The sequence below is a fragment of the Hyla sarda genome, chromosome 3, assembly GCF_029499605.1.
Source record: "Hyla sarda isolate aHylSar1 chromosome 3, aHylSar1.hap1, whole genome shotgun sequence".
Lineage (NCBI taxonomy): Eukaryota > Metazoa > Chordata > Amphibia > Anura > Hylidae > Hyla > Hyla sarda.
This window is the reverse complement of record NC_079191.1, coordinates 32,425,265-32,440,566: the sequence shown is the minus strand read 5'-3', so window position 1 is coordinate 32,440,566 and position 15,302 is coordinate 32,425,265. Positions and strand designations below refer to the sequence as shown.

Below are 15,302 nucleotides of genomic sequence, written 5' to 3'. Positions count from 1 at the left end.
TGTACACCTGCAACCTCATAACAACACCCTATTATTTACCACATGTTCGATTGCCCGTAAAAACAATATATATGTATGCATTTTTTTTTTTACCTAGAAATAAAATGAAGATGTGGTGTCTGGGGTGTTGCAATGATATCATTGCAACATAGGCTTGCATTGAGGGGGCGGAGCCGTGACGTCACTATGCTCCGTCCCTGTGATCCGGGGGCTGATGTTAACGGGGTGCGGCGTGGAAGATCACGGGGGTCCCCAGCGGTGGGACCCCCGCGGTCAGGCATCTTATCCCCTATCCTTTGCAGAAAATCCTGTGCATCAAATCCTGAGCATCAAATCTGCATACGTGTGAACATACCCTAAAAGAAGAATTTTCTCATTTAAATTTAAGATTTATGGTAGCTAGTGCTACCATAAAAATGTTTAGGTAATGTCCCAACAGCATAAGGAGACCATAGGGCCTCACATTCCTTAAGATTAAAAGATGAATTTTCAAATTTAAATTGAAGATTTATGGTAGCTAATGCTACCATAAAAATGTTTGGATAATGTCCCAGCAGCATTAGGAGACCATATAGTGGCTGAATGTCACAGCTTGGAGGTGGCCAACGTATGAGAAGACCATATAGTGGCTGAATGGCACAGCCGTCTGGAGTTAGCGGCAGAATGAGGAGACCACATATGGCTGAATGACATAGCCTGGATGTGGCAGAAGCATGAGGAGAACATATTGTGGCTGAATGGCACAGCCTGGAGATGGCGGCAGCATGAGGAGAACATATAGTGGCTGAATGACAGCCTGGAGGTGGCTGGAGCATGAGGAGAACATATGGTGGCAGAATGAGACAGCCTGGAGGTGGCAGCAGCAGCATCAGGAGTCCTGAAAGTGACCCAGTGACAGAGTGGTGCGGTAGGTGGCTTTAACAGTACCCTGTGACGAAGATGGATGAAAAAAGGTCTAAAACCAAGGAATTTTTGTAACTGGGGAGCAGCGCCTTAAATCTCTTTGGCACTATCCATATTTGTGAAGTGTTGGTGTGGCACCATGGTCAATCTATTCTGAAGCATCAGGCATTGGTGGGTGGAAATCCTGGCTGATCCATGCCTGGCCGGGCAGGACAGCTTTTCCAGGGCAAACTCTGTTAGTTGCGGCCACAAATCAAGTTTGGCTGCCCAGATGTCCAGCGGATCTTCAAGGTGTGTTGCATGGGCATGTCAAGGTATGCCACCACCTGATGGTTTAGGTCTTGCTCAAGGTCTGCCTGCTGCTAATGAGTTGCTTCACTATGCAGGTGAAGAAAGCTACTCATCAGCGACTGTAGACTCAGGCTGCTGCTGATGGAGCTGGTACTGCTCCTGCCACCCCACCCTTGGAAGCCATGGCAGTGGAAGATGAACGCAGAGGGCCCCCCGAGTGAGACCTGCGAGAGGAAGGACGATGGCAAACTGACTACGTAGGATGTCTCTGTAGTAGGACAGTTTGTCCTCCCTCTTAGTGGGTGTAAAAAAGGCCCTCATTTTGTGCTGGAAGCGAGGGTCCAATAAGGTGGAGAGCCAGAAGTTATCCCGCTGCCGAATGCTGACAATTCGCTGTCACTACGCAAGCAACTGAGCATGCATCCTACCATTTGTGCAAGTGACTCGGAGGAACTCCCTGCCTCCATCTCCACTGCATACTGCCACGATGTGTCTGGGTCCTCTGTCTCGCCTTCCTCATAACCCTCTAGCTCCTCTGGCTGCTCCTGCTCCTCCTCTCAGATGACTAGAAAAACCGCCCATTTCGCGAAACCTAATCTGTGCTCCACTGTGCCCCTCCCCCTCCAGTTCAGCCCCCACAGGGCTCATGTGGCCGTGAGATATAGGTGCTAGGTCTCCAGTGCCCTGACCAGCCATTGTTTCCAACACGTGATATAGGAAATGAAGCAGTGGAATGACGTTGTTCATCCCGTAATCCCGGCGACTTATTATTAATGTGGCTTCCTCAAAGGGCCTGAGCAAACGGCAGGTGTCACGTATGAGCTGCCACTGGTTGACATTGAAGTTACACTGGGGTGTTCCCCTATCTGCTTGGATCACCAAGAAATCAGTGATGGCTTTTCTCTGTTTGTATAGTCGGTCCAACATATGGAGGGTTGAAATTCCAACGTGTGGCAACGTTGCAAATCAGACTATGTTGGGGAATACCGTTCTGACGCTGCAGCTCAAGGAGGGTGTGCTTTGTGGTGTACGAGTGGCTGAAGTGCATGCAAAGTTTCCATCCCATTGTTAGGATGTCTTGCAAATGGAACCGCTTGACAACCCGATTGAACACGTGCCATGCAGGGCGCAAGGCTCAGCCTTCCTTGTCGCAGCGCAGACAAGATGTTCTTCCTGTTGTCAGTCACCATGGTTCCCATTTCCAGTTTACGAGGAGTAAGCCATGCTCCGATTTCTGTATGAATGACTTTTAGCAGTTTTTTCCCTGTGTGACTACATTCGCCAAGGCAAACCATGTGTAGAACAGCGTGACACCGCCATGCCCTGCACACATGTTATGCTGAAGGGGCACTGAGACTTGTCTGTGCAGTGGAGGCTGAGGATACAGTGGAGGATGAGGAGGCGGAGTCGCACACAGGACCAACGGCCTGAGAGCGTGGAGGGGGAAGTGGCGTGACCTGTCCAAGTTTGTGTTGTGGCTGTGCAGGAACCACATTCACCCAGTGGGCCGTAAAGGACATGTATTGTCCCTGACCATAGTTACAGCTCCAAACGTGGGTGCTGCCGTGCACTTTGGTACACACCAACAGGCTCAAGGACTGGCCCACCTTCTCTTCCACAAAATTGTGCAGGGCTGGTACTGCCTTTTTCACAAAGAAATGACGGCCTGGGACTCTCCACCTTGGCTCGGCACAAGCCATCAGTTCTCGGAAAGGTGCAGAGTCCACCACTTGAAAAAGGAGGGACTGCAGCACCAGCAACTTGGACAGGAGCACATTCAGCTTCTGCACCATTGGATGAGTGGGCGCATACTGATGTCTCTTGGACATGGCTTTGCCAATGGATTGCTGGCAGAATGACTGACTCAAAGTAGGAGAAGTAAGAGCATCTGAAGTGACAGAAGATGGGTATGACGGCTGAGGTGGCACTGGATGATGCCACTGGGTGATGCAGCAGGTTGGACCACCACATTGGAGCCACGGTTCTTCTAGGCCGCTTTATGATAGCGAAGCATATGTTGACACAGTGCCGTGGTGCCAACATTGGGACCCTGGCCACTCTTCACCTTCTGCCAACACATCTTGCATGTGGCTATGTTAACCTCCTCCGGATACTTGATGAAAAACTGCCACATTGCCAAGTAGCTAATTTTCCCACCAACAGTCCACACTAATTGACTGCTACTGCCGCCAACTCCAGGAATCCCTATTCCACTACCTCCCAGGAAGTTAGGCTGCCCCGATGCAGGTGGTCTCCCCCAGGCACGTTTTGGCTCCAGAATTTTAACTTCTGCCACCATGCTGACTGCCAACCATGCAGCCACCTTGCTGACTCAACTGCTGGCTCACAGGCAACCTACAATCCTCTTCTCCTGATGATGATGAAGCCCCTTCTGCACCCGGCTCCCAATTGCAATCGGCTTCATCATTATCAACAAGTGTCTGCACGTCACTGATGTCCTCCTCAGGTTCTTCAACAGTGTCTGCTTCAGGACCCTGAACACTGGCAACACCACCTCCCACGTCCCTCTCCTCATCACTACTTGCCCGCCTAGCAGAGGAAGCGGCGGATGTTTCCTCAACTTCTTGGCTGGACAGTAGCCGCTGACTTTCCTCTATTAGATCATCCTCACTGAATAGTGGAGTTCCTCTGAGGGTTGTGTCTGAGGAACTCACCGACTGTTGACTGGGGGTGTCAGATGTCACTTGTGATGAATTGGATGATCGATGAAAGCAGATCTGCTGATCGAGATACGACCGCTAGCTGATACCGGGAGCTCAGGCCACTCGCTGCGACTCCTGCTGCCACTCGCCCCTAGTCTGCTGTGACCGCTGCCTGCACTTGAGGAATTTAGGCCTCTGCCACTCCTCTGTGCACGTGTATTGCTCTTCCCTGCCTGACATACTTAGTGCGGGAATACAATACGCTTCAATATGCTTCACTACGCTCAAAACAGTATTTGCCTAGAACAGCAGCAGGTGTGTACTTTTGGTTGGCCTTTTACAGTAACTAGGCGCTTAACACCTTAACGACGCAGGCCGTAAATGTACGTCCTGGTGAGGGGGTATTTAACGCACCAGGACATACATTTACGTCCTGTACATCACCGCGAGCATCGGATGCTCAGGTCATGCACGGCAGTTCCCGGCTGCTGATAGCAGCCAGGGACCTGCCGGTAATGGCGGACATCTGCTATCGCGCGGATGTCTGAAATTAACCCCTCAGATGCCGTGATCAATCCAGATCATGGCATCTGCGGGAGTGCGGTCAGAAAAATGCATCTGTAATGGCGAACGGAGGTCCCCTCACCTGCCTCCGATTGTCTCCCGGTGTCTTCTGCTCTGGTCTGAGATCGAGCAGACCAGAGCAGAAGATGACCGATTTGACTGATCAGCGTTATGCCATATGCATAGCACTGAACAGTATTAGCAATCAAATGATTGCTATAAATAGTCCCCTATGGGGACTATTAAAGTGTAAAAATAAAAGTAAAAAATTAAAGTAAAAACATTTGAAAAATCCCATCCCCCAATAAAAATTTCAATTGTCATTTTTTTCCCATTTTCCCCCCAAAAAGTGTAAACATTTTTCTTTAAAAAAACATATTTGCTATTGCTGTATGCGTAAATATTCTAACTATTAAAATATAATGTTAATTATCCTGTACGGTGAACGGCATGAACGTAAAAAAAAAATAAAGTTCTAAATTGCTGCTTTTTAAATTATGTTATTCCCAAAAAAACATATTACAGATCACAGTGCAAAAAACTGAGCCCTCATACCACCGCTTATGCGGAAAAAGGAAAAAGTTATAGGTCAGCAAAATACAGGGATTTTAAACACACTAATTTTGTTAAAAAGTTAGCGATTTTTGTTAAGCTGTTTATGTAATCATGGGTATCATTTTAATCATATTGACCCACAGAATAAAGAAGACATGTCTATTTTACCGCAAAGTATACAGCATGAAAACAAAACCTTCCAAAATTAGCAAAATTGCGGTTTTCTTATCAATTTCCCCACAAAAATAGTATTTTTTTTGGTTGTGCCATACATTTTATGGTAAAATGAGTGATATCATTGCAAAGGACAACTGGTTTTGCAAAAAAAACAGCCCTCATACTAGTCTGTGGAAGAAAATATAAAAGAGATATGATTTTTAGAAGGCAAGGAGGAAAAAACAAAAACGTAAAAATAAAATTGGGCTGAGTCCTTAAAGTGTTAAGACTTTATCAGGAACAATTGTCCGAGTCCTTAAGGGGTTAAGACTTTATCAGGAACAAAATGGTACAACACTTAGACGTATGTATGTGGTATGCACTTATCAGGGCAGTAGAATGCGCTCCACTACACAGTATTTGTCTAGAACTGAGGTTAGCTCAGTGGGCTGTTCGGGATAGCCGCGGCGAAATCGCGGCATTCCGAACAGCTTACAGGACAGCAGGAGGGTCCCTACCTGCCTCGTCGCTGTCCGATCGCCGAATGACTGCTCAGTGCCTGAGATCCAGACATGAGCAGTCAAGCGGCAGAATCATCGATCACTGGTTTCCTATGAGAAACCAGTGATCAATGATAAAGATCAGTGTGTGCAGTGTTATAGGTCCCTATGGGATAAGAATGATCAGTATAAGAGATCAGTGTGTGCAGTGTTATAGGTCCCTATGGGAGCTATAACACTGCAAAGAAAAAGTTTAAAAAAAAAAAAGTGAATAAAGATCATTTAACATCTTCCCTATTAAAAGTTTGAATCACCCCATTTTCCCATTAAAAAAAACTGTGTAATTAAAAATAAACATATATGGTATCGCCGCGTTCGGAAATGTCCGAATTATAAAAATATATCGTTAATTAAACCGCACGGTCAATGGCGTACGCGCAAAAAAATTCCAAAGTCCAAAATAGTGCATTTTTGGTCACTTTTTATATCATGAAAAAATTAATAAAAAGCGATCAATAAGTCCTATCAATGCAAAAATGGTACCGCTAAAAACTTCAGATCACCGCCTCATGTGCGCAAAAATAAAAGAGTTATAGGGGTCAGAAGATGACAATTTTAAACGTATTAATTTTCCTGCATGTAGTTAGGATTTTTTCCAGAAGTACGACAAAATCAAACCTTTATAAGTAGGGCATAATTTTAACCGTATGGACCTACAGAATAAAGATAAGGGGTAATTTTTACCGGAAAATGTACTACGTAGAAACGGAAGCCCCCAAAATTTACAAAACAGCGGGTTTTTTTTCAATTTTGTCTCACAATGATTTTATTTCCGTTTCGCCGTAGATTTTTGGGCAAAATGACTGACGTCATTACAAAGTAGAATTGGTGGCACAAAAAATTAGCCATCATTTGGATTTTTAGGTGCAAAATTGAAAGAGTTATGATTTTTTAAAGGCAAAGAGGAAAAAATGCTGGTGAGTACTTTTGCCTGGAATTTCACAGTATCTGGGCCCTTGAGAGTTTAACAGGTACAAAATAGTACACCATTTAGATGTAGGTATGTGGTATGCACTTATGAGGGAAGAAAAATGCTCTGCAGTATGCTTAAAAAAGTATTTAAGTACAACACCAGTCGGTAAGTACTTTTGCCTGGACTTTCACAGTATCTAGGACCTTGAGAGTTTAACATGTACAAAATAGTACACCACTTAGATGTAGGTATATGGTATGCACTTATGAGGGGAGAAAAATGTGTTGCAGTACACTTAAAAAAATATTTGAATAAAACACCAGCCGGTGAGTCCTTTTGCCTGGCCTTTCACAGTATCTAGGCCCTTGAGAGTTTAACAGGTACAACATAGTACACCACTTAGATGTAGATATGCATTTATGAGGGCAGAAAAAAGCGCTACAGTATGCTTAACCCCTTAAGGACACATGACACAAAATAGTACACAAAATAGTACACCACTTATATGTACGTATGTGGTATGCACTTATGTGGGCAGAAAAATGTGTTACGGTACGCTTAAAAAAGTATTTGAGTACAACTCCAGCCGGTGAGTCCTTTTGCCTGGCCTTTCACAGTATCTAGGCCCTTGAGAGTTTACCAGGTACAAAATAGTATATCACTTAGATGTAGGATGTGGTATGCACTTATGAGGGCAGAAAAATGTGCTACAGTATGCTTAAAAAACGTATTTGTGCACAACACCAACAGTAGACACCAGTGCTGCAGCAGAGTCGCTGTGTACTACACCTAAAATTGCACTTTCTCTCTCAATCTCACTCCCTTCCCTATCAGTGCTTCTAAGCAGGATTTGTGCTTGAGCTGAATCGCTGCTGTTCTTCTGTGCAACACACTGCTCTCTGTCCCTCTCTGTAATAGATCTCTGTAGACAGTGACTGGGAGGTGAATCGCCGCAGTAAGAATGCTTTTCTGTGAAAAACAAACTGCTCTCTGTCCCTCTGTGCAACAGAATGCTGACTTTACTAGGAGGTGAATCGCTGCTGGAAAAAGCTCAGCGCTGTCTGTCCCTATATATCTCTCTGCAGTGAAAGGATGAAGTGACTGGCCGCAATATGGCTGCCGATCATATAGGGCTGTGACATCACAGGGGTGACTGGCTGCTGAAAGGCTGCATCCTGCATGTGATTTAGGGGAGAAAGTGGGCGTGGTCCCGACAAAAGGTGCGTGGCCCCGACAGTTTTGAAAAATCCCAACATATTTACTAAGGTTTCCAAAGAAAATGTGGTGGATTTGAGCTGAGGAAACCCCAACAGATCAGAACAGTTGTACAAACAAAAAAAACAAAAAAAACGTAGGGAAAAGGAAACCTTAGTAAATACCTTGGGAAAATATCTGTCGGGAATCAAAACCCAGAAAGAAAATTACACAACACTCTTAGTAAATAAACCCCAATGTGTGTGTATGTATATATGTATGTGTGTATCTAAGTATGTATGTGTGTATGTGTATGCATGTATATATGTATGTATGTGTGTATGTTCCAGCATCAAGTCCAAATAGCTAAGATATGAACATGAAACTTGGCCACATGTTACTTATATGTCAACAACAAACATAGGATAGGTGATTTAACCCTTACTCACCCCATTTGCCAGGGTAGGGGTTTATTTTTAACGTCCCATAAAAGTCTATGGGAAATATATGTTACTGCATAACTTCCAAATGGCTAGAGATATTTCGATAATACTTGGTCACATGTTACTTATATGTCCACTTAAAATATGGGATAGTTAATTTAACCTTACCTTACTCCGCAAGCTCCGTTCTGCATTTCCTGGTGAATGTGCCAGTCCGGCTTGCATGCCACACCCCATCTCACAAAGACACACCCACATTTTAAGCCCCACCTCTTTTATTATCTACCCTTTTTGTGCATAGGTCTGGCTTGCAAATCACGCCCAGTCCCACAAAGCCACGTCCCCTTCTATTTTCAGTTTACAATATCTTCATTACAAATCATTCCTACCTGAGGACAGGATATGAGCATAGGACATAAGGACGGGATATGAGGTCAGGATATGAGGTGGGGATATGAGGATGGGATATGAGGATGGATATAAGGACTGTATATGAGGTGGGGATATCAGGTCGATATAGGCGGACAGAAAATGAGGTCAAGATAGGAGGTCGGGATATGAGGACGGGATATGAGGATAGGATAGGAGGTCGGGATAGGAGGTCGAGGTATGAGGTCGGGATATGAGGACGGGATATGAGGTTGAGATATGAGGACGGGATATGAGGAAAGGGATATGGAGACGGGATATGGGGACGGGATATGACAATAATATATGAGGATGGGATATGAAGTCAAAATCTTCCTCCTTTGTTGATTTTCCTCACCAACAAGGATTAGGAAGGAAAAACCGGGCAACGCCGGTCACTCAGCTAGTATATATATAAAACTCAATGGCGGAGATTAATCAAAACCTGTCCAGAGGAAAAGTTGCTGAGTTGCCCATAGCAACCAATCAGATCACTTCTTTCATTTTTCAGAGGCCTTTTCAAAAATGAAAGAAGTGATCTTATTGGTTGCTATGGGCAACTCAGCAACTTTTCCTCATGACAGGTTTTGATATATTTCCCCCAATGTCTGTATGTACGTTCCAACATCACATCCAAACAACTAAAGATATTAACATGGAATTTGGCACACATGTTTCAGCAAGAAACATAGGATCGGTGATTTAACCCTTACTCACCCCCATTTGCCAGGGGCGGGGTTTTTGTTTAAAGTCCCATACAAGTCTATGGGAAATATATTTTACTGCATAACTTCCAAACGGCTGGAAATATTTTGATAATTCTTGGTCACATGTCACTTATATGTCCACTTAAAATATAGGATAGTTCATTTAACCCTTAACTACTCCCATTTGTGAGGGTCAGGGTCTTTGTTTAAGGTCCCATGCAAATCTATGGGAAATGTATGTTCCCACATAACTTCAGTACAGCTGTAGATATTTCAATAATACCTGGTACACATATTACTTGTATGTCAAATAAAAAGATATGATAGTTAAATTAACACTTACATGAGGTCTGGATATGAGGTCGGGATATGAGGACAGGATTTGAGGACGGTATATGAGGACGGGAAACGAGGACGGGATATGAGGTTGAGATATGAGGACGGGATATAAGGACGAGATATGAGGACGGGATATGAGATCGGGATATGGGGACGGGATGTGAGGATGAGCTATGAGGACTGGCTATGAGGTTGGGATATGAGATCGGGATATGAGGTCGGGATATGAGGACGGGTTATGAGGATGGGATATGAGGTCGAGATAGGAAGATGGGATAGGAGGTCGGGATATGAGGTCGGGATATGAGGTTGAGATATGAGGATGGCATATGAGGACGGGATATGAGGAGTGGATATGAGGTTGAGATATGAGGACGGGATATGGAAAAGGAATATGGGGTTGGGATATGACAACAATATATGAGGATGGGATATGAAGTCAAAAGCTTCCTCCTTTCTTGATTTTCCTCCCCAACAAGGATTACTAAGGAAAAAACGGGCAACGCCGGGTACTCAGCTAGTAGTGATTTCTATCCCAGATAATATTATATTGATTATCATAGTTATTTCTATCCCAGATAATATTATACTGATTATTTTAGTGATATTAATCCCAGATAATATTATATTGATTATCATAGTGATATCTATCCCAGATAATATTATACTGATTTTCATAGTGATATCTATCCCAGATAATATTATACTGATTATTTTAGTGATATTAATCCCAGATAATATTATATTGATTATCATAGTGATATCTATCCCAGATAATATTATACTGATTATTATAGTGATATCTATCCCAGATAATATTATACTGATTTTCATAGTGATTCCTATCCCAGATAATAATATACTGATTATTATAGTGATTGCTATCCTAGGTAATGCTAATCATAACATTATCAGATTGGTTTTATAACATGTTAATGAGGCACAAGGGGGTAAAATCAGGGTAAAGAGTCCCTAGAGTCTCAGCAGCTTATTAGTTCCACTGATCCATGTTAGAACTTGTACTGGGGCCCTGGAATGTTACAAGTTGTTCATGTCTTTGGTGGAATTCTCCAAGGCCCATGCACAGTTCTCCGCCCAACTGCAGATTTAGAATGCTGGGGGTGGGCGGCAGGGGTCATGATGTCATGGCCACACCCCTCGTGATGTCACGCCACACCCCCTCAATGCAAGTCTATGGGAGGGGGCATGGCGACCATTATTCCCCCTCCTATAGACTTGCACTGAGGTGGCATGACATAAAGGCACAAGGGGCACGGCCATGACGTCACGACCCCACCGCCCGCTTCAAGCGTTCAGAACAAATTGTTCTGAACGCTGGGGCAGCGGAGTAACCCTTTAAGGCTTACGTTCCAATGCTCTAGGCCAGTCCAGCTGCAGTCTCCTCTCTCTGCATTCACCAGACGCCTGGACTTAGTGCTTGTCTCTATAAAGCTGACAGCAGGTCTTTTTCTGAGCGGGTGCTGTTCTCTGTGCGGCAGGCTCTCACAACTCTTAGCACAACTGTTCTCTGGCTTGTCTTCCTGTCATCTGAGGAGATCAGCAGGACCTATGTGATATCACAATGCGACCGGACTCTCCACCAGTGCTGAATCATCTCTCACAAAATGGCTGCTGATCATAAATCACCTAGTAACTTTTGCTGCAGTTCATTTGTGGGTTTAGTCCACCATCTACTGGGCATTTTTAGGTACTACAGCCCAAATAACAGAGTCCCACTTATTTTTCAAAACAAGCAGTAACAGGTTGGCATTATCAGGGTGGTAACAGCCTTTTTTTTTTTGCTCCTCCCCAACCTAAATAATGCAAGCCTGCTACTACCCAGTCCTAGAGCGTAAGAGAATAAGCAAAAAAGGGTTAGTACATTGAGAGGGTCATTGTCTTGTTGGAAGGATAACCTGCACCTGGTCTGTGGTCCAGAGCGCTCTGGATCAGGTTTTCATTAAGAATATCTCTGTACATCTACTTCTTGGAAAGAATGAGATTAAAAAGAAAAAGCATTACCTTATTTGACCACTAGGTGGCACAATGTTCCTCCATTAGGATGTCTGTTATCTTTTCTGAGAAGAGTAGTTTGTAGACTAGACTATGGCATGATGTTCATATGGAAATTTTATGTCTTCTATCTACACTGTAAATGGTATAACCACATGAAGAAAAGGTCTAGATCAGTGGTCTCTATACTGTGGACCTCCAGAAGTTGCAAAACTATTACTCCAAGAATGCCCAGACAGCCTTTGGCTGTCTCGCCCCCTGCCATAGACTTGCATTGAGGTGGCGGAGCTGTGACGTCACGATCACCGGCCCCGTCATCAGACCCGGAGCGGATGTTCGCCACGGGGCCTGATTAGAGCGGAGTGCTGCGTGCAAGATAACGGGGGTCCCCAGCGGCGAGACCCCACACGATCAGGCAACTTATCCCCTATCCTTTAGATAGGGGATAAGTTGTCAGCACGGTAGTACCCATTTAATATCAGTTTATTCCTTGAGGTCTGATTTCCATTATTTTTTTTAAATCAGATAAGTTTTATTAAAGGTCTTTCAAAGATTTTAAAACAACATACGTACAATAAACCCCCCCATCCACCCCACAAATGAACATTCCGTCTTACCCCTTTGCAGCACAAAACACACTTGTAGTAAACCAAAGGTTTTAGGAAACTTCTGTCCCAATGATTAGTCTCCCTCGCACCACACACTCAGAACTTCAACAAGCGGTACCTACAGGCGCTCCATCAAAACCACCAAAAGAGGGTAGAAAGAAAGATGTGAGTATGAGAAAGAATAGAGCCACATTCACAGATCTCCAGCATGCAGGCCAATCATAGTACGTCAAAGACAGACCGAGGATGTACAATCATCTAGGAATCATTCGATGGGGGGTCAAAGTGGTTTACCCAGGGTCCCCAGATACCATCAAACTTCCTGACAACTTTACGCTTAATATATATCCCATTCTCCAAGCGCACTTCTGCACTCTGATTTCCATTATTATTGCTTTTACATTCTTTTTTCGGCACTTTGGGTATAGTGCAACTCAATACCTCGGTCTGAACTTAGCATAATATTTTAGTGTGCAGCCCCCCATATTCTGTTTTATTTTAGATAGATAGTAGATAGATATTTAAAGGAAAACGGTCAACAGTTCACCCGCACTATAACCCGATTCACCGAATAAGAGACCAATGCAGGATCTCGGACTGCCATACCGACCTGCAGTCCGGAGCCCCGCTCCTCTGAAGGTCCCCCTCTTCCAGCGATGACTTACGCTTTGAGGCGGGTCCGCCGGCTAGATTTAAATATTCATAAGCGCCTGTTACATGAGCGCTCAGTAGGTGACCGTTTTCCTTTAAAGAATACCTGTCACCAAATAAAACTTTTAATCTATTGTTCTCTATGTAATTAGCAGACACTTTCCCATTCACTTGCTTTTAAAATTATCAACATAAATATGTTTACAATGTAATAGAAAAAAACAGCCACTAGGTGGCTCTTTTTTGTTCCCTGCCACAATTAATACAGTGAGTTTGGTCTTCCCCCTGGCCTGGCAGGAGACCAAACTCAGGAAGTGTTTCTCTGCACTGAGCTTGATTGACAGCTGCATAGAGCCTCACTGAAAGCTGCACAGAGCCTGAGGTCTTCTATTCATCACAGCGCTGATATCCTAATATCGGTCATTTTCCCCTCTTTCTTTCTCAGTATTCGACCACCTTCTATGATTTCGCTAATGGGCACCACCTCTATATACAGCACATTCAGCTGCCAAGTGTCCTTAATATTTCCATAACATGTGGATCCAGGGTCGGACGGCCTCACCAGTCTATCCCTTTGCCCACAGAAGACCATGCCTGTGACTGGTTCTATGACAGCAGCCGTGGCATACTGATCTACCTGGGTAACGTGACAATCATGTAATATTTAGTATTGTGTATATGCAGCACACTTCATGTTATTCATGTAACACACCTGGCACTGTATAGGTGATCAGGGGTTGGCACTGTATGGGTGATCAGGGGTTGGCACTGTATGGGTGATCAGGGGTTGGCACTGTATAGGTGATCAGGGGTTGGCACTGTATGGGTGATCAGGGGTTTGCACTGTATGGGTGATCAGGGTTTGGCACTGTATAGGTGATCAGGGATTGGCAGTGTATGGGTGATCAGGGGTTGGCGCTGTATGGGTGATCAGAGGTTGGCACTGTATGGGTGATCAGGGTTTGGCACTGTATGGGTGATCAGGGTTTGGCACTGTATGGGTGATCAGAGGTTGGTACTGTACGGGTGATCAGAGGTTGGCACTTAATGGGTGATCAGGGGTTTACACTGTATGGGTGATCAGGGTTTGGCACTGTATGGGTGATCAGGGATTGGCACTGCATGGGTGATCAGGGATTAGCACTGCATGGGTGATCAGGGCTTGGCATTGTATTGGTGATCAGGGGTTGGCACTGTATGGGTGATCAGGGGTTGGCACTGTATGAGTGATCAGAGGTTGGCACTGTATGGGTGATCAGGGGTTGGCACTGTATGGGTGATCAGGGGTTGGCACTGTATGGGTAATCAGGGGTTGGCACTGTATGGGTGATCAGGGTTTGGCACTGTATGGGTGATCAGGGGTTTGCACTGTATGGGTGATCAGGGGTTGGCACTGTATGGGTGATCAGGTTTTGGCACTGTATGGGTGATCAGGGGTTTGCACTGTATGGGTGATCAGGGGTTGGCACTGTATGGGTGATCAGGGTTTGGCACTGTATGGGTGATCAGGGGTTGGCACTGTATGGGTGATCAGGGATTGGCACTGTATGGGTGATCAGGGATTGGCACTGTATGGGTGATCAGGGATTGGCACTGTATGGGTGATCAGGGATTGGCACTGTATGGGTGATCAGGGGTTTGCACTGTATGGGTGATCTGGGGTTTGCACTGTATGGGTGATCAGGGTTTGGCACTGTATGGGTGATCAGGGGTTGGCACTGTATGGGTGATCAGGAGTTGGCACTGTATGGGTGATCAGGGATTGGCACTGTATAGGTGATCAGGGGTTGTCACATGTGTCTTGTCTGCCTGACTAGTGTATTGCTGTATAGGATATTAGTAGGTAATGCAGAAAATACACAGTGTCACACAGGATCAAATAATATCCTGTGCTCTGTGTAGAGTATACAAGAATGTTAACAGAGAAGAAGTCCTCTGTGTCAGCCTTCAGACCATGCTAATAGAACTACTATACCAGTGGTCTCCAAACTGCGGCCCTCCAGATGTTGCAAAGTACAATTTATTTAATTATTGTCACACTGCCCTCATCTATACCAGCATTAAAAAAGTAAATATATTGCTGAGGTTCCAATGCAGATCCAAAGCAGAAGTCAGGAGCCTCAGTACCTAATCCTGATCATGTATATATACTTGTTATGTGTCTAGCATCTATATTTCTCTCCCAAATAACTTCAATAAAGGCAGTAGCAGAAGCTGCACCAGGTCTCTGAATAACACAATAAAGTACTGCTGGGTGATGGTGAAGCAGGTAGGTAAACAGTTAAACCTTCGACTGTAATGGAGGTGCATAGGGATAAGAAATTAGAACAATGC

General features: G+C 44.6%; 1 protein-coding gene across 5 annotated transcripts in view; it reads left to right on the top strand.

The window, feature by feature from the left end:
• Positions 1 to 15,302, top strand: part of PKHD1 (PKHD1 ciliary IPT domain containing fibrocystin/polyductin) — a 707,308-nt gene that overhangs the window by 345,608 nt on the left and 346,398 nt on the right. For all 5 annotated transcript variants that reach the window (XM_056564010.1, XM_056564009.1, XM_056564011.1 and 2 more), the window contains one exon: positions 13,414 to 13,609. In XM_056564010.1, coding sequence (XP_056419985.1) covers positions 13,414 to 13,609 — 196 coding nt within the window. The remainder of the gene's footprint in view (positions 1 to 13,413; positions 13,610 to 15,302) is intronic.